At 40.4% G+C, this 22,143-nt stretch overlaps 1 protein-coding gene across 5 annotated transcripts; it reads left to right on the top strand.

The window, feature by feature from the left end:
* Positions 1 to 750: 750 nt before the first annotated feature.
* On the top strand, positions 751 to 18,236 carry sh3tc2 (SH3 domain and tetratricopeptide repeats 2). Of its 5 annotated transcripts, XM_026329747.2 has the most exons (23): positions 751 to 1,040; positions 4,350 to 4,471; positions 5,705 to 5,803; positions 6,646 to 6,777; positions 7,450 to 7,577; positions 7,754 to 7,859; positions 8,559 to 8,702; positions 9,710 to 9,911; positions 10,089 to 10,162; positions 10,971 to 11,166; positions 11,375 to 11,511; positions 11,747 to 11,797; positions 11,928 to 12,232; positions 12,478 to 12,672; positions 13,188 to 14,048; positions 14,181 to 14,401; positions 14,509 to 14,675; positions 15,036 to 15,213; positions 15,301 to 15,451; positions 15,634 to 15,756; positions 15,923 to 16,073; positions 16,221 to 16,426; positions 17,107 to 18,236. In XM_026329747.2, exons 2-23 carry the CDS (start codon positions 4,447 to 4,449, stop codon positions 17,887 to 17,889), a joined length of 4,635 nt encoding a protein of 1,544 aa, XP_026185532.1. In that variant the 5' UTR covers positions 751 to 1,040; positions 4,350 to 4,446; the 3' UTR covers positions 17,890 to 18,236. The 5 variants fall into 5 exon arrangements, with proteins under 5 accessions (XP_026185532.1, XP_026185530.1, XP_026185527.1 ...); XM_026329745.2 differs by lacking the exon at positions 4,350 to 4,471 and having other exon boundaries at positions 16,221 to 16,417; XM_026329742.2 differs by lacking the exon at positions 4,350 to 4,471.
* The last annotated feature ends 3,907 nt before the right edge of the window (positions 18,237 to 22,143 follow it).

Genomic DNA, 22,143 nt, shown 5'->3' with positions numbered 1-22,143 from the left:
TGATCACATGTGCAGTGCAAGGCTGATATTCTGTGTTCAGGGTGACTTTGCCATGGTGCACTGGGGGCTACACAATCAGTTCCACAGTTTATATTTAACTAAGTACACAGAAAAAAAAGAAAAGAAAAAAGAAACCAAAGCACGACTACCCTGGGAATTATTATCTCCCCTCACACAGATAGGGATGTACATGACCCAGAAAGTGAAGGAGTGTCAAAGATAAAAAGAGGTCATTGCTATAACCCTTTTCTTTGCACTGTCATTTAGCACAAAGGGAAAAAAAAACCCATCACACTTCCAGGCATTAGAGCATATTTGGTGGAATACTGGTGCTTAACTCGATTAACAGGTTTCCCATCTTTAGAGGGAAGATGAGTGATTTTACAGGTATGCACAAAACAACTGTATGACCCAGCTGACCGTGCATTCAGTTTTCTGAGTGTGGGTGTGTCAAACCAAACTGATCACACTGGTGTTTTAGAATGAGGAAATAGACAGTTTTTGCTGATTGTGCTTTTACTACTCACGATAGGAAGAGGTGTTAAATGAATGCCAGGAATTAATTGCTTTTAAAAGAAATTAAAGTAATTATTACCTGACCTATTTCCTGATTTTGAGAGATGAAGAGTGTGTGTGTAAGAAAAAAATGAGAGATTGAGAGAAGTAGGAGGCTGTACCCTAGTCCCAAAGAAATTAGAGGAGGAGTTAACAGCAAAAAAAAAAAAAAACTTTGTCAGTCAGTGACATGCCATCTGGGATAACCTCTTTAGCACTCAACACAGACACACAGTACACACTAGCAGACGTACTGTGCTATTTGCTTACTTTCTTTTTTTGTTTCCCCATTTCTGGGCTGATAGTGGAGAATGGCGGCAGTTTTGGCAGCTGTCATGAGATGCCATTCACCAGCTAAATGGTAAAACCACACATGCACAGAGACAGAGACAGAGAGAGAGCGTTACATACTGTAGATACACACACACATTCTGCCACGCACATGAGGAATGAATTGAGAGGAGAGAGCTGGTGGAAACACAGAGGTAAGAGCTGTTTTCTTCTGCTTTTAATATGTAAGTCTTGCTGTGTCATGAACTTTCCTTTCTTCAGCAGGCTTAATACTGCTGAACTTTGTACTTAGCCATATAACCATAAAACTGTTGTCTCTCAAAAGGGAATAGCATAAACAATAAAGCTGTAAATGGGAAAGTATCATGTAGTGATTCCAGTTTGTCATTTTTTTCCATTGGAGGCTTGATGTTAAAATGCTTCCAAAGACTCTTAAAGATTATATCATTTAATATACTGTACATTAAAATCTAAATGTTTCTTGTTGCTTTTCTACTAAACTGAATGATGTGATATGATGGAAATAAAACAATGCACAAAGCCTGAAGAATTTTGCTCCACAGTGTTTGTTTCTGCTCTGTAGAAATGCTACTATACAACAGTGTGGGAATCTCCCTGCAGGGAGCTCTGTCCCAGACACACAGGCATGTGTGTGAGCTAACATGGGGGTTAGTCTAAACTTAGAGCCCCAAACCCCTGTGTCATATTACTATTTTCTAACTCTTGTACCACGTATTGCAGAGCTACAAATCTGGATTGTACAAATACAGACACATACACACTGTCACACCTCATTTGAACATACACACTGCTGACACCATATGTTTTTTATTAGGGTTGAATGTTATTATCATGGAGTAGCGAGTGTCACAATTACAGGCTAGGCCTTTGCCGCGGCTTCAGACTGTGTGGAGACTACAAAGTTATTTGTGGCATGTGGTCACAGGAATTCCTGCCATTACAGGCAATATTGTTGGTTAACGTAACTGCAATCACATGCATTGCTTATGTGAGAGTTTATTAAAGCAAGTAGCGTGCAGCCATGCTGGAGAGGAACATTTTGATGCTCCAGCTACAAGGAAACAATAACTAGATCCACAGGTGTTCATTAAAAGAGGATACTGAGACTTAAACAGAAGCACTAAAAATCACATTGAATTGTTATTGACACGCGTTCAGTCTGTTTACAGCTTTCTGCCTCACAAGGTGCACATGCATAGATTCAATCATGACCATTCAGCTGGCACATAAACAAGATCAAAAGACTGGTCTCAGGCGAAGATGTGAGCCTCTTTGTCTCCAGTGTGCTGAAGCAGTGGAATGACTGGGGCATAAAAGGAGGAACAAAGTTTATACATTTGGTTTTCCATGAGCAGTGATTACATGCAGTAGCAGCTAACTAAAGTCACACAGTGCAACATGCAACATGCTGAAAAAGTAATGTGCAGGAACACCAGCCATCATGAATTTTATCTTGCAAAGACAGCATGCATTCATGAGTTTGTGTTTTCAATAGGCATAAAAAGTGTAAAATGTTCTTAAAAGTGGGTGATAAAATTGTGTGGCAGGTGAATAGTAAGTGAATAGTAATAGTAACATTAGGCTGAACACACAGCTCCTGAGCAGAAATTTCTGGGGAAGCACTTAGTTTATATGAATACAATAAGACCTGCTCTACTTTCAGACTGGTCTATCTACAGTATTGAATGTCTAAAGTATTTAATGCACCATCTTCTTTTAGATATCAAAGCTATTACAGACTGAAATTCAATATTGATTTCTGTGTGTAAAGCAGTGGGATGTTCTCTAATACAGCAAGAGAAAGATAAACTCAAAATACTATTTTATTTCACCATAAGTAACCTGTTTATTTAAAAGGCCACGCAGTAATAGAACTATCATGTGAATCTGCAACTCCAACGCTTTTGTGAGTTTCAGTTCATTGTTTAACTGCCTGGCCTGCAACTTTACTGTCTGAATTTACTCTTGCCACTCTCGCAGCAAACAACAGACAGACAAATTACTAACCATAACAATAGTGGAGTAGCAGCAAAAGAGCCGGATATTTCCCCAGGGGTTGGTAGAGACCGAAAACAGAGCTAAAATATGAGGCTTACATTTTGGCAGAAACAAGGTTTAAATGAACAATAGCTTTGCTCTTTCTGTGGTATATGTTTGCTAACTCATTTACATGTCAGCTTAAAATGTAATGCTGTGCTCACAAATTATTTCCACCCCAAGAGGCCAAAAAATGATTTATTGCACATTCAAAAACAGATGAATTTTTTTTGTTTTGTTTGTCACTTGGCTGGTACAAATTGCAATACATTAGTTAAGCATAAACACTGTCATATCTTTATGACACACCACTCCCAGTGTGGTGTTAAATTCAAGCACTAACTGGATAATTTATTATCGCCTGAGTGGTTGCATTTACACTGGTTCACCTCTGTCAAACTAGAGGCCCCTGTCAGCAATCTTAGTGCTGAAAACAACATTATAATGTGAGGGTTTATGTCTCTAATCTTAAGACACTGACTCTGAGGAGAGCTGCTTTTGCATTACAGACCACTTCATTTTCAGATGGTCACATAAGGTCAAAATTCTGATCATCCTATATTTTGTAGTACGCACATCTCATATGGAGGCTATAACAGTTAAAACCTCCCTGAATTTCTCCATCCTCCAATCCCATACTTCCTTAGCGGACCACCATCCTTATCTTCATGATGACCTCACTGTGTAGGATGAGGTGCTTCTGATGAGCTCATGTCATATCATCAGTTTGTGTGCTTACTGTTCTTCTCCAATGCTATTGAGCAGTGTTGTGTTGAACTGTGTGATATTTGCTAAACTGATCCTCGACCTATGCCACCAAGCAGCTCTCAGCCCCCTCTCAGTGACCTTGCAGCCTGTCCCAATGTGGCATTGCCTTACAGTGGATCAGCAATACATTTTCCCAGCACATTGTCTTTGTGACACTCATTCTGTGCATATTTTTACTGACCCAGACAAACACAGACAACATACAGAGACTCTGGACTGCCTCCCACACACACTCATAGCACTTTGCAGATAGAGCTTTGTGCATTCACTGACTGACTGGGCAGCTATTGAAGAGAGAGAGAGGGTGGTGGGAGGAGGGAGATGGAGACAGCAAGAGACAGAAGGATTACAAAGAGAAGCAGAGTCCAGCAGATAGAGAAGAAGAGATAAGGTTTGCACAGGGACGCAGGGGACACATCCAGTAAACACTAACTGGTTGGACGAAGAGAGTGAGCAGGACAGGAAAGGCAATACAGAAATAGGAAGGGAAACAAAGCTTGTTCAGCAGAGAGGAAGCAAGTGAGTTGTTATTAAAGAAGCTGGGAGAACTGATGGGATGGCATTGATCTCTGGGAGCTGCCGGCTCTTGGGCCAGATGGCGTCTTGTTGCTGCAGACCGCTGCTCAACTCTTGCTGCTGTGGACCGCTCATCAAAGTCTGCCTCTCCTCCTTCACAGGTCGGTCCCAGCCCGCACTCTGTGCTACTACTGTACTGTCATGAGACAGCCTGCTACTTTCAGATAGACAGGACAGGAGTGTAGGTCTATATACAACATGGGTAGCACACTTAGCCAAGAAGGTAAAAGGGGCATGGTGTGTTTCTGTACTGTAGAGGCATGACTGTGCTTGTGTTGACTCAAGCAGTCCTGTTGGTGCTAATTGTGCTCTGTGTTGTAGGATGGAAAAGAATAGGCTGTTGTCCTTTTCAGCCTAATGTCATGTTGCATTGTGTTGCTAAGTTGTGCACTCCATTGTCCCGTTGTGAATGGTCTGCATCATGACAAAACTGTTGTGTTGTGTTTTTATACTGACAAAGCATGTGGAAAATGGCTTGAAGTGGCATTTGAAATAAAATAATGACTGTTTTTGCCAGTATCTTTGTTTTTCTTAATTTAAATGATGTCTGCCTGTCTGTCTGAAAATATGTGACTGTGCTGACATTACCCCACACTCTCAGGAGTCAGAGGCATGGTAGCCATTTCAGCCTGGAGGTTTTTGTGATGTCAGTGCAGCCGGGCCTGTGTGTCTTCAGTGTCTATCCCCACAACCTGTTAACTCCTCACACTAACCAATGGCTCAACTTGGCATTGTCAGTAAAAACTGCTGCATCCATCACCTTCAGTGACAATAACTCCCCTCTTTTACCTACAAGCCTACTTTTATTAAAAGAGTGGTTTGACATTTTGTGAATTATGTTTGGTGAGATGAGAAGATCAATACCACTCTCACCACATGTGTGAATGAAAAAACTACAGCTATGCTCCAGCTAGCTTAACTTAGCTAAACTGATTTCAAATAACAATTCACAATAAATCTTTTTTTTTTAATTACTAAAAAAAAAAAAAAAAAAAAAAAAAAAAAATACATTTTCTGTACTGTGGCTTATTTGCTGGGCTGTCATTGGCTGGGAGAAGCAACTTCAAGAAGTGCCCACCTTCTACTTCTTTCCTACAAATAGCCCCAGCACAAGGGCAATTTGTCCCTTTTATGCTGTGTTTTTATAGTGCACCATGTCATGTGAGCTTATGGTATGGTTAAATTTCTAGATAGCAAATACAGCCCTTTCTTTTTTCAGTCTAACTAACCAGCTGCTTCCTGTAGCCTTATTTTACCATATAGATATTGGAGTGGCATCAATCCTGATATCTAATGCTAAAGTGAATATACATATTTCCCAAAATGCTGAACTATTCCTTTAAAAAACTTTTGGACCCTTTTGTTTTGATGATTGTTTGATTAAAAAAGAGCATGGGGCAGTGAAAATGTGTTTTTAATGATCCAGTCTAATGCTAACTTGCTTTCACTCTTTCAGACATCTCTCCTGCTGAGCTGGATGCTCTTTGGAGAGAACCACCCTATACCCTTGGGGGAACAAATGAGCACTTCTCAGGAAATGACAACATGACTCAAGGTAAAGTAGGGTGCTCAGAAAAGCCAGATGTGGTAGAATCTTATATACCAAAATCATATTATGGCAGACTATTAGTTTGCATCACAAAAACTTTGTGAGGCTAGTTTAAAAAGGAGGCGTGCAGCTGTCTTTGTGACCACGAACTGAGGAAGTGTTTGAGACATCCTCCCTACACAAAAGAACAGACCAGGGGAAGCCCGTTGCAACTTTACAGCAATAGCTGCCATTATGTATATATCCATCTGACTGCTATTTATAATTTTCAAAACTAGTAAGATCCTGTTTATATGCTTAAGTAAAGTAAACATACATTGCAAACTAGCTCAATAAAGCCCGGCCAGTTGTACTTTCACCCCACGGTGTATTTCTGTGTTACCCAAGGGTATGTGAAGACTGAAAAGTTATGGGGTCAGAAAGATTAAGATTAAGATAGAAAAATACTAATGCGTAGTTCATCCTGCAACATACAAAACAATACTGACCAAGGGCATGGTTTCTTAAATTCCAAAACAGTGATTGCCATCTTGTGTCATCTGGTAACATTTCCATTTACCTCTCTGAGACAGTCTGGGACTTGCATTGTGATTGCACTCTACTTTGAACAATCCCCGTGATGACCATTTTGATAACGTTGTTTCCACATACTACCCACCTGCCATTATTGCACAAAAACCCTAAATACAATATGCTGTTTAGGAAACACTAGCTTAACCAGCACTGGAGCTTTCTGTCACCTGCACAAACAAAAGTCTAGCAAGGCTATCATTTGGCCTTGAATTGCAAAACATATCAGTCTCAACTGGATCCACCAGTTTTTTTCATGACCTTGTTTTCGTTTTCAGGTGCAGGTGAGGAGGTGGATGGCCCGGTGGTAGAGTCAGGTGAAGGAGGGGCAGAGCCAGACAGCTACTGGAAGAAAAAAGAAGCTTTCCTTAGAGGAAGTACTGTATCACTTGGAGAGAAATTCTCCTCAGGTACTTTTAATATTGCATGTACCATAGTCCATTGCCTAGCTTGTTGTGTGTTTCTGCTGAAAAACTAGCTTTTCATGTCAGCCAGTCTACATTTAAAAGTATTCCCCATGTGTTTCTGAATCTATACATAATGATAAAGCACATTCCCCAACCTACTAATGTTTTACTCACTCAGCAGCTTAGCTCCATCCATCACATTCCCCCAGGTTCTTCCTCTCAAATGGATTTAAATGGCCACACAGAGAGTCCAGTTAGATGCCTAATAGTTTTATTATTCCTCCAGAGACGAACATTGTGCTCACACAGCATCTCATTGAAATATAGGCTCTTATACAAATATATACAATAGTTAATGAACTCCTGAAAGTTTAGTCTCTCTTGCTTGTAGAAAACAAAATATTTTATTTCTTTGCCAGTTTTGTTTTTTTTATTTTTCCACTTTATTCAGTGATTACTGGAGAATTCAAGTACTTGACAGAAAGACTGTAAATGCTACTTAATTTTAATCTCTTACTGGTTACACAATGGATGATATGTCCTTTTGCTCTCTAAGCTAATTTTTCTTCTAAGCTTATTTGCATCACATTTGTTTGCAGTATATTCTGCACTATTCCACTCAGAGAGCCACTTTCATCTCAGTGTGATTAATCACAGCATTATTCTTTTCACTAGAAATTGTGCTGCTGTTCACTGGAAGGAGGCGCTGCAGCGTGGATCCTGACCGAGCCCTTCAGGAGGCACTGCGCACACGACTCCGGGTGGTGGAGAGCAACAGCCAGGACGTCATCCAGCTCTTTAAAGTAAGTGGGTTTCTCCTGACAATGCAGGCATTATATACACATTAATGTACCACTCAAACCGTCTGATAATAAAGACTAACGTGCATTATGGTAAGAGTCCATAAAATGCAATGTATATTTATTTTACACTTAATGGATGTGGATGCAACATGAAACATGAGACTTTGTTTCCTCAGGACTTGTCTGCACGTCTGGTATCTGTCCATGCAGAGAAGGATAGCTTTGTACTTACATTCAAGACTGTGGAGGAAATCTGGAAGTTTTCAACTTACCTTGCACTGGGTAAGAAACCAACACATTTTAGGTCATAAAGGGCATAAAAACATACTTTAACAATGATTTTCTCCTTACTGGGTGGAGTCCCACATAAACACATAGTTTATTCAGAATTAAAAACAGCATTTTTTGTTCTTTCATTTAAGAGATCTTCGTTTTGTTTGTGCTCTGCTCACAGGTTTGAAGTGTGTTGAAACAAGCTCTATTTTTAGCCCCACTCTGAATTTAGCGACATTTCAATCAGAATCGCTCATTTTAATTGGATCAATCCACACATAGTAGGAACCCAAATAAACAGTTTCAGTGGGTTTATGAGACCGAACTCTGAGAAATGCCTAATTTTTTTTCAAAACTTTCAACTTTGATTTAACATTCTGATCAACCATTTCTTGTTGAAAAAAATGTGTTGAACTTAACTCACAGTACCTATACAAACAAAAAAACTACCATATGCCCTATGGAGATTAAAAAAAAAAAAGGTCATTGTTTCCATTGTTTTTTTTTCTTAGTTCCACATAAATGCAATGTTGCATAAAAATGCTTAGTGTTTGACACCAGAAGCTGTAAGTACTACAACATAACAAGCACAACATGCATTTGTTATACTGGTAGTTTTAATTTTAGCAATCATTAACAATTCTGTGACAAGGTGTTGAGAATATGGTGATATTAATATAATAAGTATTTGCATGTGTCCTGTCCCAGGCTATGTGGCTCGTTGCTTGGAGAACTTCCTGTTGGATCAGTCCTTCTGGCTGGACTCTGACCTGCTCAGTGACCTGGAGATCAATGTAACCCTGGATGAGGAACATCTGGCCACCCTCTACCTGGGGCTTTTACTGCAGGAGGGTCAGTAAAGTTCTGTTGGGAAGTCAAACAATAAATAGAAGCATGACAGGGTTTTAAATGAACGTCTTTGTAATTAACATTGAGGCTGAGAAAGTGACAAAGGTGATCAGTCATTTACTGAAATTGTAATCCAAAACTTGTAGTTGGGTTAGTTCAATTTTGACTCGAAACTGAAGAATAGCTAACCTTCTACTGTCACTTCAAAATGCACGTAATTACTGATTACAGTAGCAATTGAGTGTAGTGTTTTCTTTTTTCCAAAAACCTTTTGAACATAAGAAGAACTTATTATCAAACTCGTTCTAAATCTAGTGATTAATTATTCGGTAAATGTCTGCAGCTGGCATCTGATCCCATTACTTTTAATCTGTTTTTCACTGACCCCAATTAACACTGAGAAAGACCAAATGAATAGACTGACGCACATGACTTTGGACAAATTACAGTAATGGGCATCTTGCAGTCATTTTGAGAAAGTGGATTACTGCATATAGGCATTTTCTAAATTATATTTATAAACTAAATTGCATATTGTAGCCCTCTAATTATAGGTAAGCAACATGATCCTATTTTTATTTAAGGTCTTTAAGAAATAGGATTTTTTCTTTTTTTTGTATTTACAAAATTTGTCAGTGTTGTGCTGAACAAAACTACTACACTTATAGAATATATATTGATTTTCTTCCTGCCAGCTGTTCACAGACACCACTATTTTCTTCTTAACATTTCCCTGAGGCAAACAGCTTCACAGAAATGTATATCAGGACTGCAGTGCTGGCAAATAATGAGGATTGCATTAACTTAATAGAGGGGGAGATATAAAACATCCATCATTTGCCAACAACTGAATGAAGGTGCAGTAGCTGAAGCACTTTTGCTGATCTTTAACTTAAATGGAGTGGCTTTTATGAAAGCATACTGAAAACATTTTTGCATATCTGGATTTATACAGCTTCAGGTGTATTTTGTGTTTGTAGAAGCTGACTCTGTCTACATATGAATTGCAGGATCCTTCTTTGCTAAGGCATTATTTACAAGAAGTAAGCAGGATGAAGAAGAGGACGAACAGCTGTCATTCAAAAAGAATGACTTGTTGATGGTGAGGGACACAGGGCAGGACGACATGTGGGAGGGGACCATGCTCACAACAGGAAACCACGGGCTGGTGCCAGTCAATGCCATGCAGCCACTGCCCTACCCTTTTTATCAGTGAGTCACGCTGTCTTTCTTATACAAGATATTTCAACTATAAACTTTTTAATTTTGAAACAGTAAGATTTGCTTGTCAAATCTCTGGCTAAAGAAATTGAGCACTATTAGAGGTGAAGGAAATTTGTTTACATTAGTGGGTATAATTCTGTTAAAATCTACTTCCGTTTTGGTCAGGTGGTTCCTGAGGAAGTACCCAGGCGGTGCTGGTTGCTTGCCAATAGAAAAGGAACCGTTTGAACACCCATTTGGTAAATCCATTCATTCATGCACGGTAGCTTATGTTCACAAGCAAGACCCACTGTACTTATATGCAGAATGCTGAACTGCATGTAACATGTAAAGCAACTATGTCTGACTTTGGTTCTGGTGGTAATATCAAGAATAGCATTACATCAGACAGTAATTTACACAGAAACTGTATGTAGGCAAGCAACACAATTGATTTTACCCTGAAATAGTGAGATAAATGAGAGCACTGCAAATGTATGCCATCAGAATAATTGCACATGATAGAATAGCCATATTCAATTCCACACTAATCAATAATTTTATATTAATAACAGATCACATAATGCACATAATAACAATCTCACAGCTGCACTGTCTGCATGTGTATCTTATTACATGACTGCAGTTCCCCTCAGCTGTATGGAGTGTTTCAGCTCTTCTTTTGGTTTCAGTTTTAGGGCTGCACCTTCAGGGTTTTAGTTCATTTTAATGCCTTAATGCTGTTTCCTGTGACAACAGGCAACTGTTTTCAGCTAATAATGTCTGATAAACCCAGTGTACACAACCTTCTCAACACCCCTTAAAATTCATTAGGTGGTCATAGACATGTCACCAAATGAATGAATGCTAATGATCCTTGAGGTGTGCCACAAAGCATGCTGAAAAATCAGACAAGCTCACTTTTGTGTCTTTTGTGTGGAGTCTGATGGATATTGACTGGCTTGGCCAGCATAGCATACAGCAGCAGTATTTGATACATGTACACATATTAATATTCTCACATGTTGATTTCCTATTTACTTTTGTTTGTCCTAATCCTGCTTTCAGTAACAGGTTCCTGTGTAGCAGTGGTTGACTACAGTCCAGAAGGACCAGATGAACTTCAACTGAGCCAAGGTGACATTGTGGAGATTCACGGTCTTCTAGTCCGAGGCCTGGGCGTGTTTATAGCAGCACACACTTCCACGGGACACATTGGCTTTGTACACAAAGCTCATGTCAAACCTCTGGAAACCATGCCTCTGTAAGTACTTCCTTTTTCTTAGTTTAATACTATATGTCATGGGTTGAACTTTATCCTGTTTAAATCGAATTTAGTTAGTAGTTTATAATGTTCCACTAATCTTTTATGAAATCCTGTTTAGTGTATTTGCAGTCTGGGCAGAGTGGATTAGATGAGGAGGTGTTCGGAGACAACTGAGATGATAATGCTGCCTTTGTTACTCACACAGAGATGGACAATTGGTCTTTCTGACTGAGAAGGAGAGGGCCAGCCTGGCTCAGGTTAACCCGTGTAGCTCTGAGCCAAGTGACAGTGGCTTACTGGAAAGACTCTTCTCATCGGACATCAGCTCTGTGTACCGGCTAGGTAATGGAATAGCTGAGCTGATAAAGAGATACTGTACTTGTTGTTGGGTAGGGCAAAGGGAAAGTGTGTTTAAATGAGTCATAACTGAAATATAGGGCATGTATGGTTTGATATACAGCTCCTTGCCTGCTTGCTAAATGGTGGTACTGTTTCAATCATTCTGAGAAAGATGTTTCCATGTGTACTCCCAGATGGAAAATTGAAGCTCAAATTGATTTACCTTCTGTGTTTCCAGATAGACTGGATGAGACTGACTTCATGTACATCAGGAACCAGCCAAAACATGGTATGATCTTTTGAAAGAATTTGCTGTTTTTTTAATTGAAGTATTTTTAAGCTTGCAGCTTAAAAGAAATTTCCATGCACCAATATGGCTACTAATAGACTACTATACTGCATCTGTCTTTTTGCCACAGATCATACGGTTCCTACAAGCACCCGTCATAGCGTCATGTCCGAAAGAAGTGGCGGGACACCCCCATACCAGTCCTCTCCTCACACATCTCTCTCTCACTCCTCTTCACGTCTGTCTCACTATCATTCCTACAATCCTCTGCCACGTGAAGGAGAGCGCCTGAGCTTCACTCTGGATGACACATTCAGAGAGCTGGATGAGTTCCAGGAAGATCCACCTCTCTTCTTGGAGGAGAACAGCTGGGAGGGGGAGGAGTCTGAGCACAGTGACCCCACACTGACCCTGCTCAACCATGAACACTTCCAGGTCAGCAGACTCTCAGTTCCACTATACTCAAAACAATGTTATACTAAACTATTTAGCTAGGATGTGATAAAGCTGGTTTGAGTCAAACAAACCATCAACTTATAAATTTGACAATATAAACTAATTGCAATTCCACTGTTAGTTAAAAAATAATGAAAGGATAATTACACTTCCCACGTTCACATCAGCTTCATTTTTACCTACGTTATCGCTATTGTAAATCTTTGGTTTGCTGTTTCTTCCAGGAGGACTTCCTGCCCCTGTACGACCTGCAGCATTCGTTCCTGTGGGTGACCTTCAGTGGTAAGTCCGAGGATGAGCTCTTAGGACACCTAGAGAGTGTCAGAGAGTGTGCCAAGAGGATGGGCATGCACTGGGCACATCGACGAGCATGCTTCCTCTTGGGAAGACTCTGTGCACGGAAGCTGAAGTTCTCCCAGGTTTGAACTTTTACTGCAATTAATATATGTGTTGTGCATATGATTGTGTGCTTTGTTCCCTCTAAAAACAAAGGGAAGACATTACAATAAACAAAACACTGTCATTCACATCAGTGTAAGGCAGAGCTCAGCAACCCTGGCCCTTGAGATTGACCTGATCTTTGACCTGATATTTTTTTGCCCACAATCCTTGCCATTTAATTTTTTAATTAGCTGAACACGCCTCATCCAGGTAATCAGCAGTAGGTTGGGCAGGGACATCTGGAAAAAGCAGGGTAATAGGTCTTGAGGACCAGGATTGATGACCTCCAGTGTAAGGGGATAAAATGGAATTCTACTATATTTTTCATTTCCATTACATGGTGAGTTGTAGAAACAATAAAGTGAAATTAATTGAACTAAATAAAATTGTGCAGTAGCAATTAAATCAAATATTTTAAAGAATCAATAAACAAAATTCTACTTTGATACATTTCTATTACAGTGTACATTTCTTTGTGATGTTTCCTCCACAGGCACGTGTGTACTATGAGGAAGCACTGAGTGTTTGCGTGGACAGTTTCTCTGACACACCACTCCTCATCGCTCTCTGCACAAACCTCACCGCTGTCTACCTGAAGCAGCGCATGACAGACAAACTCCCCCAGACCCTGGAGAAGGCCAGTGCCCTGCTCCTCTGTCTCCCCAGCCACACCTTCACCTCCGCAGATGAGGTCGAACTGCTGAAGCTGCTCCTGAGGAGATCGATGGTGATGGGGGACAAACACCTCGAAGCACGGGTCTGCTACCTCATCTCCAGCCTCTTCTTGCTTCTCCGTAAGACTGATGATGCACTTTCCTTTGTTGAGAGACTCCAGTTTCTCTCTGTGACTCTCTCTGCCACAGAGGGACGACTTATAGTTCCTTTGGACCTAAACTGGCTCTTGAGTGGACTCTATCATCGTAAATATATGCCCTACTTAGCACTGGCCTCTCTGAGCCTGGACTCAAGACAAGACCACTCCCTCCAGGATGCTTTCCAGAGGACAGAGTTGTTTATCAGGAACTCTGTTCGTTTGAACCCATGCTGGAAGGAAGGAACCTCTCTGCTCCCCGCTCAGATTGTGGTTTACCTGCAGCAGGCTCTTGCCATAGCTGAGCAAGGGGAGGACATGAAGACCCAGAGGGATCTTTGTTTAGGCTTGGCCTCAGTCTATCAGCAATATGATGCTCTAGATAAGGCAGTGTGCTGTGCTCAGCAAGCTGTGGAGACAGGGGGACACATCAATGAGGAAGAGGGTTTTGAGGCCTCTGTGCTGCTCGGGTGGCTACTGGTACTGACGGGCCAGGCCGAGAAGGCCCAGAGTATCCTACAGCCATTGCTCACATCCCTCCAGGTACAGTAACCACTGCTGATCCTGTAGACAAATGCAGATAATGTTTTGTAGAAGCAATTGGGTAAAAATGTAGCTTTTACCTGTTCCCCTGTATGAACTCCATGCCTCCATACACTGTGCACCTCTTTCCAGGGCACAGACAGTCCCACACAACGAGGCGTGATCCACAACCTCTTGGCTTTGTGTCTGAGGCGGCAGGGTCGAATTCAAGAGGCAGGCTGGCATCTCTACTCAGCCTTGGTAATCTCTAGGGAGAATGGTAATCAGAGGAACCAGGCCTTGGCACTGGCCAATCTGGGTTGCCTGGCACTGGATGTTGGGGCATCCTGGGTAGCAGAACGCTTCCTGGTCAGGTGAGAGTCTTGTCTTATTGGTATGTTTTCCAAGTGATAAGGAAGCCTGGGTGGAATGTACACAGAGTTTGCAGAGTCTTATATTGTGATTCTAAATGCATTGCCAGATCACTGAAGCTTTTTCTGGAGCTCTGGGAAAGCCACACTGATGAGGAGCATGTTCAGACCTACCTTTGGCTGGGGCGAAGCTACAAAGACAGGGGGAGGACTCAGGACATCAGGGCATGTTACGAAATGGGGCTACTCATTGCACTTCATGCCAGAAACTTGCACAGTAAGAAACAAAAAATCTTGCTTCTCTCTGAAGATTATTAATTCTTTTAAATGTGACTAAAGAACAGTTTTAAAAATTATGATTTTGGGCTTTAAAATAAAATGTATTATGTCATATAATGATTACAAGTTGTAGTTGATGAAATAAACTTTCTTGTTAATTATCAGCCAAGTTGATTTTTCACATTTGTTCCCTGGTTTGCTGTTGAAGTGCACACACTCTACAGCTGGCCCAAAAATATCAGTCTGTGTATCAGACTGTGTAAACTTCATATGTCTTATTGCTTATTCACTACTTCATCTTAAATTTACCCCCCAGCATTTGGTCCCAGGAGCAACTGAATTGCTGTATTTCTTCTAGGTCAGATGGTGGTGGCCAAGGTGCTGAGCCGACTCTATGCTGATATGCTGCTGTATGGTCAGAGCATCGTGTACTATGAGCACTGTGTGTCAGTGTCCAGAGAGCTGAAGGACAAGAGGCTGGAAGGAGAGTATCTGGAAATCCTCAGCAGCCTCTATCTCTCACTCAATACTGAGAGGTGAGCTTTTGCCTCTTCTTCCCAATCACCCTCACCTTCTCACCATTTTGTTTTGATAAAATCTCTCTTTTTTATTGTCTGGTGCAGATCATCCCTTAAGTCTCTGGACTACACCAAGCAGAGCCTGAGGATTTCTATTGATTTGGGCAAAAGAGAGGAAGAATCAGAGACCTGGCTTCAGGTGGGACGCATCTATTACCTGATCCAGGAGGATGAGCTGGCTGATATGTACCTGCAGGTGAGGAGGAAGGAATATGTGACAGTGTGGGGTGTCTACTGGTTACATAAGGGATGGGCCCATTTTTCACCTGGCATTCAGTGTATGTAGGCAGTCTCCCTTCCTGAGCAGCAATGGCAAGCATTACAAATAACCAAGTTTTACATCTAATGCGTTAATTGGCAATATCATTTGCTCAACAGGCAGCAGTGAAGACAGCCCTGAGGATGAATGCCCCTCAGTTTGCTATGAGCATCTATGAGGAGGCAGGAGACGTGTACTTTAAAGGCCACAGGAACCGGATGGCTTCACTGCCTTTCTACAGGGTAAGAGGATGTAAAATCAAATATATTACATGTGTCTAAAAGCTACAGTATCTGCAATAATTGTCTTGAGTCACATTTTTGTATTTTACATATTATGACAGAACTGTTCTATTGCAATAAAAATATTCATGTGTTTATGTTCATATTTGTTTATATGTGGTTTCAGGATGGCAGTCTGCCATTTGCACGCTGCATCAAGGACGTTCATTCAGAGTTTCGTTTGTTGAGTAAACTGACAGAGCTGTTGATGAACCAGGGAGAGCGGGAGGAGGCTCTACAGTATGCAACACTGGCTGTTGAGGTCGCCAGCAAAACAGGTATAGGTTAGAAACATGGCCTAAAGCATAGTCAGTGCCATATGACATTTATCTAAATTTTAATATTGATGTAAAGCCAGCTACAATAACCACAGTATACAGCTTCGAACTATTTTGTGAGCAGACACCATTGCTGTTTTTCCCCAGGTGTGCATGTGAATGAGAGGGCAGCCTACCACCGCCTGGCTACAGTCTACTATAGCTTACAGCAGTATGAGATGGCAGAAAACTACTACCTCAAGTCCCTGTCCCTGTGTCCACCTGTCCTCCAGCATCCCACAGAGGCTCGTTACTACACTAAGGTTTACTGCAGACTGGGGAATCTTACTCTACACAAACTCAAGGTACAGAAGGTGAATATGATTGCGTGACAGTGTTGAATCAGCAAATTGAATATATTCAGTATTGTTATACACAAACCGAAACAGCTACATCAAAAACACACAATATTTAATGAAATGTAAATAAAAGTTTGTGCCCTCTACGAAAATTCAAAACACAAGACAGGACTTTTAATTTATGAATTAACTTGAGAAGTCATCTATATCTTATTTATAGGTAAACTGAAAATTGTGATGGGATGTCTGTGTGGCCTTAGGGAGTTCAAAGCACCATTCATGAGCCACTTTCTTGTTTGTTGCATGTCATCTTTTTAATGTTGACACTAATAATGAAAAACTGCCAAACAGGACTTTTTTTTCTGCGACAGATAAAGGTTCTTTGTGGGTAATTTTTGTCAAGGCAGCAATTAAACTGGCTCACAAATAGTCCTGTCAGAAACAGATATCATATCTCAAAATAACAAAAACATCATCATTGCCCCTCAGTGATGACGCACAGATACATGATTTTAACCTGGATGTCCAGTAACTAATTTGATTTTGAACAAAAATGGCTTTAGATCTTGGCAGTGCAATAGAAACAATATGTTAATAGCAAATGTTAATTCAAAAACTAAACTTAAAATGAGATGGTGTATGTGTTTTATCCGAATGAGTCTCGTTCTGAACTTTTCACTTTACATATTGTACAGGATGCCTTTGATGCAGTTGGGTACTTCCAGTTGGCTCTGGCGGCGGCCCTGGAGGACAAAGCTAACCCTGAGGCTCTGTATGTGGTATACATGAAGCTGGCAGAGATCCATGGCAACCACATGCCTGACGCTCAGCTGTGCCAAGATTACAGAGACAGAGCCCGGAGTCTGAAGAGAGTTCTGGCTGGAGAAGAAGGCACTGCTGTTGTGGAAAGCATGGCCGATGCAGACGCAGAGCCTTGCCAAAAGAAAGAAGAGGACTTGGGTGTCTGTACAAGACGTACAGAAAAGAATAATGATTCTTTCCCTGAAGAGAAAATCTGTGATGAACGTCTATTTCCAAGAACTTCTATGATTCATGCAGGATCAGACACTGACAATGGAGATGTGAAAGAAGATCACAACCTTCATCTCCCTGATACAGACGGTCCTTATGTGGATGCAGCTGGGTCTGAGACAGACACCATCACCAGTCAGTCATATAGTGACAGTATGCACACTGAGTCCTTTGATACAGCTAAGGAGCAGATCTCTGACTCCAGCAGCTCCACTGACACTTTACAGACTTACCAGAATCAGACAGAAAGAAAAGTCTCAGACTTTGATACTGACCACAGCATGCCCAGTCAAATACATGTTAATCACACTAGTGACATCACAGACGCCAGAGACACTGATTCTGATGGTCCTGAAGAGCAATATGGCCCCACTAAAGAAACAGCTGCCAAAGCTGACACTGTTAGCATAAACACTGATAAAGATTTAAGCATGGACAACACATAGAGATACTAGATAAAGCTGAGACTGCTGACGCATGCAGTGAACATATAGACTTAGATGATGTCCACATTTAGCAGCACTTTATGTTCTTCACTGACATTTCGTTCATCTGGTCACATATCTCCTGATCAGCTAACTGCAACGTTCCAGCCACATGGCACCTATTGTAAGAGAGATGATGTCAATACTGTAAAGGAGATTTTGTAAATTCCAAGCTTGTGCCTTTTGTATCATATGTAATAAGGTTATTACAGTGTGTTGTACTTGTGTTTTTTGTATTTTTTTTTTTTTTTGTATCTCTGTAAGATATGACTTTAACATAAAGGATGTTATTTTGTTTCCTAAGTGTTTATTGTGTGCTTATGTTCATTGAAGAAGTAAGATGGCCTTTAACAACAATGGACTCCTCAAGTCCCCAGAAGCCAAATCTTCAGTGAGTTATATTTCACACATCTTAATTGAGTTAAACTACAGGATATGCTAAATGGTTTTCATCTTCAGTTTAATGAATGTACCCCACAGACATCCTAAAGCGTCAGCATGGCTCAAGACTATGCCAAGAGCATGAAAGAGAAGCACCAGGAAGCTCCCAGCTCCAAACTGCTCTGTCCACAAGAGGTGGTGTTGAAGATTTAGGCCTGGGAATAAAAAGTTTTGCCTGTAGAAGGATCCAAAACCCACCAGTGCACTAGACTCTGTCGTTGATCCAGCTTCTCTGGCACCTCAAACCCCTCCTGCTCATCCTGTGGTTTGACCAAGAACCTGTTTGAAACAAACTGTTGCTGTTGTACAATTGAGCAGATTCATTCTGACAATAATGCCATGAATGTGCCACAAGAGAGCACTGTAATACAGATTTTTGTGCCTTCCTGTAAAATTCAGCACGGCAGTGTTGTTCCTCATTTTAGCCAGAGGTGGGCAGTAAAAAATAACCACTAGCTGCAGCTGGTGCTTTGCATCAGCCGATCCCGCTTCTTAGAACAGGTGAGAGAGAAAAGAAAAGAGAAAACAATTCCTGTCTACTATCCAACAATCGCAGCAATTCAGGCTGAGTATAATGCAACTTGTCCTTTCAATCATATTTTGGGCTTGAACTGACATAAAATAATGACTCATTTCTGCAAGAAGTTCCTGTGCTTTGTAAATAAAAAAAAAAAAAAGGAAAAGAAAATTAAAAAAAAACATTTTCAGGATGCTTTCAAAATGTGGACAATAATCTTTAGTGATTTTGGTTGAATTTTACCCTACGTCTAGAGGGGACAGTGTGCCTAATGGTGTATTTTACATTTTATGGTGCTAACACAATGGAAAACTGTAGAGAAAAACAAGCAACTAGGAGTGAGAGTTCAGACGAGGGAAAACAAAGAGATTAGATTGTTGTAACGCAGGAAGGAATGTTTGCATACATGATCTGCATGTTGAATAATGTTGTAGGGCTTCTTCCTTCCCCAAGCAGGCATGAGTTTAGCACAAGTTCAAAACAAGTTCAGTTGTGCCAAAATAAGCAGTGAATTGTTCTTCCTTTTTAAGTATTCCCAGGCTTACATTCAAATGATCTTTAGGGACGTCTGACTAACACGTTCACACTCTGCATGCCATTGGTTACTCACGTGAGACTGCATAAGCTCATTAATATCAATAGCAGAAAAACATAAGGTTGAATTCTCTCATGTGACCAAAAACGCCAACAGGAAACAATATGTGAGACTCTAATGGCATAACAATATAAGACATATTTTACTCATTACTTTTGCTTAGGAGAGAGCACAGGTTAAAAAACCCTGCCACATCTTCTAGCTTGTAACAGCAATGACTTTATTAAATGTCTTTATTTCCTTTTTCAAAGAGGTCTTTGTCAGCGCTTCTGTGCCTTGGATGACATTCTAAAATTTGGAGATATATGTCTCATAAAATAATAATAAGCTTGGTTTCCTTTTATGTCCCTTCTGTACAAACAAAGTCTGTGGAAAAAAATGTAGATTTGGAAAATTATAGAAACAAATTGTGCAGAAGTACATATGTGTTACTATTATTAGTAAATGCTGAGGAATTGCAGACCCAAGGATGCAGGGATGGAAAAAAGAAACGCTTTTGAGGTAAACAGAATAGATGAGTACCTGTTTGGAAGCAGATATTTTAATCTGTTTTACTCTACTCAAAAAGTAATTTTGTTGTTCTTCTTTTGGTTGACTGTTATTTATTCTCAAAGCATTTTTAAGCAAATAACTCCATAAAAAATCCAAAGCAATATATTAGCTAAAGAAAACACAACACAGGGCATAAGTGGGTAGGAAAGGAAAAGGAGGTGGGGAAGGAAAAACTAAATACATAAAAGTAATATCCCCAAAAATAAACAACACATATATAAATAATATAAAAAATAAACTAGCATAAATTATTCATGTTTAACTAAGTAACAAATATTGGGTGTCATGCATACGGTAGATAAAACCATACTGATACAATACTATGTGCATAGTGGTGTCAGTGGATTACTTTATATACATACAACGTAAGATACACAAAATCATGGTTCCCTGGGGAACCAGCATGCCCCTTGGACTCATAATTTTTTGGGAAGTAACTTTTTATAAAGTATTTTTGTATTATTTCTTCATTGCTACCAGAAATTATGTGAGACAGAGCACTTGAACTCAGGACAACCAAGAAGTTGCCCATTTTAGGGAACTTTGGACTTGGATCTGTCAGATCATGCTCGCGCCACTGCACACAGTCAAACCTCCAAAGGGGTTGGGGGATAGGTAAGCTAGAAAAAAGCAAATAAATAAACATAGAATGTGATTTGAAGATTTGATTTCATAAAGACAACAGGATGAGTGCAAATTTGTTTGACAGCTACGTACACTTTCATGTTTGCATGGAGTGGCTAACATAGCTAGTGGGCTGAACTTCAGTGACTGAACGATGTTTGGGCCACTACAGGATTTATCAACCTTCCAAAGCTGTTGAATCAAAAACACGTTATCCTAGCCCAAATAGACACTGACTGTGTTGTTGTGGTGGAACTTAAAGCCAGTAGTAAATTCTGCCACATGATTATTGAGCCCTTCACCACCATGAAGGACAGGAGAACAGCCCTTCTCCTCAAATAGGCTGAGTAAAATGCACCCAGCCTGTGGCTTTACCATTTTACTGAACTGCCCATGTAGCTATGTTTGCATCTTTTGACACAGCTCCATTGCTTAATGTGTCTTTGCTTTACAGCAGTGATGTACACCACCTCCTCCTCAGAAATGCTGTAGCATGCAGCGATCTAGAATCAACCACTAGCAAGCTTCCTATGTCCCCTACACCACACAACTCCAAGAAGGCAGGCTTGAGATTTTACATGCCATCACATGGGAGAACATGAAGGAGTCTACTAACAGACAATACTTCTGACTGATGGTGCAGACAAGAAAACGTTCGCCTCACATTGATTACATGGGAGACACCTAAAGGCAGTTAACAGATATGAGAACTGACACACATAACAGGCTAATTGAACACAAAGGATTAACTATTTACAGTAACTGGCAGTGCTGCAAGGAATGCTGGGTAACCTCATCCCTTGTGCACACTACAATACATAGATTAAAGGTCTCATTTGGCTTCCTGAAAAGTTTTCTCCTCTGCTCCTAACACAACGTGTTTGTTCAGGGTGACGTGTTGAACTCGACTGCACTCAGGCTGAGCGTCTGCCAAGACAGACCGCTTGCTCAAGGCAACCTCTAGCTCATGGTTATTTGCTGAACTGAAAACCTGTTAAGCTGCAGGATGCAGTGTTAATAACGTTATACACCTAGTGTTATACAATTACCAATTTATGAGGTACACCAAGCTAAATTTAATGTAGTCTAATACAGCGGTCCTGCAATAAATTCTCCCTGCATGAACATAATAAAGCGTAGTTTGACTTGAGCCTGTTTTAAATGCTTACCATTCAACGGTATGATCATTTTACACAAAACACAAAATAGTTTCTGTTATTTAGACTAGTGTCAATTGATATAAATTGTGTGGACAAAATAATAGAAATATCTTGTAACAACATTCTTCAACAGCAGCGCTAACAGCATCTTCCACAATGGTTCACAGAATTTAAGAGAATTTAATAGTGGAAAGTTTCAGCTCGAAGGGGCATGGTATTAAGTACTGAGTATAAAACCATAACAGACGAGATACATAGAATAGGCAAACTGAGTTGCAAAAAGCAACTTGACTCTGATTCTAACTCAAAAACATCAGGCTTGACTC

This window comes from Mastacembelus armatus, chromosome 10 (genome assembly GCF_900324485.2).
Source record: "Mastacembelus armatus chromosome 10, fMasArm1.2, whole genome shotgun sequence".
In the NCBI taxonomy this organism is placed as follows: Eukaryota; Metazoa; Chordata; class Actinopteri; order Synbranchiformes; family Mastacembelidae; genus Mastacembelus; species Mastacembelus armatus.
The sequence above is the reverse complement of the archived record's forward strand: the minus strand, read 5'-3'. Positions and strand labels throughout refer to the sequence as shown.

Coding starts and splice junctions, on each gene's coding strand:
- sh3tc2 (XM_026329742.2), top strand. CDS start 914: ATGGTAAAACCACACATGCACAGAGACAGAGACAGAGAGAGAGCGTTA. Junction 8,703..9,709: donor GGGGCTTTTACTGCAGGAGG/GTCAGTAAAGTT, acceptor TATGAATTGCAG/GATCCTTCTTTGCTAAGGCA. Junction 9,912..10,088: donor CTGCCCTACCCTTTTTATCA/GTGAGTCACGCT, acceptor CGTTTTGGTCAG/GTGGTTCCTGAGGAAGTACC.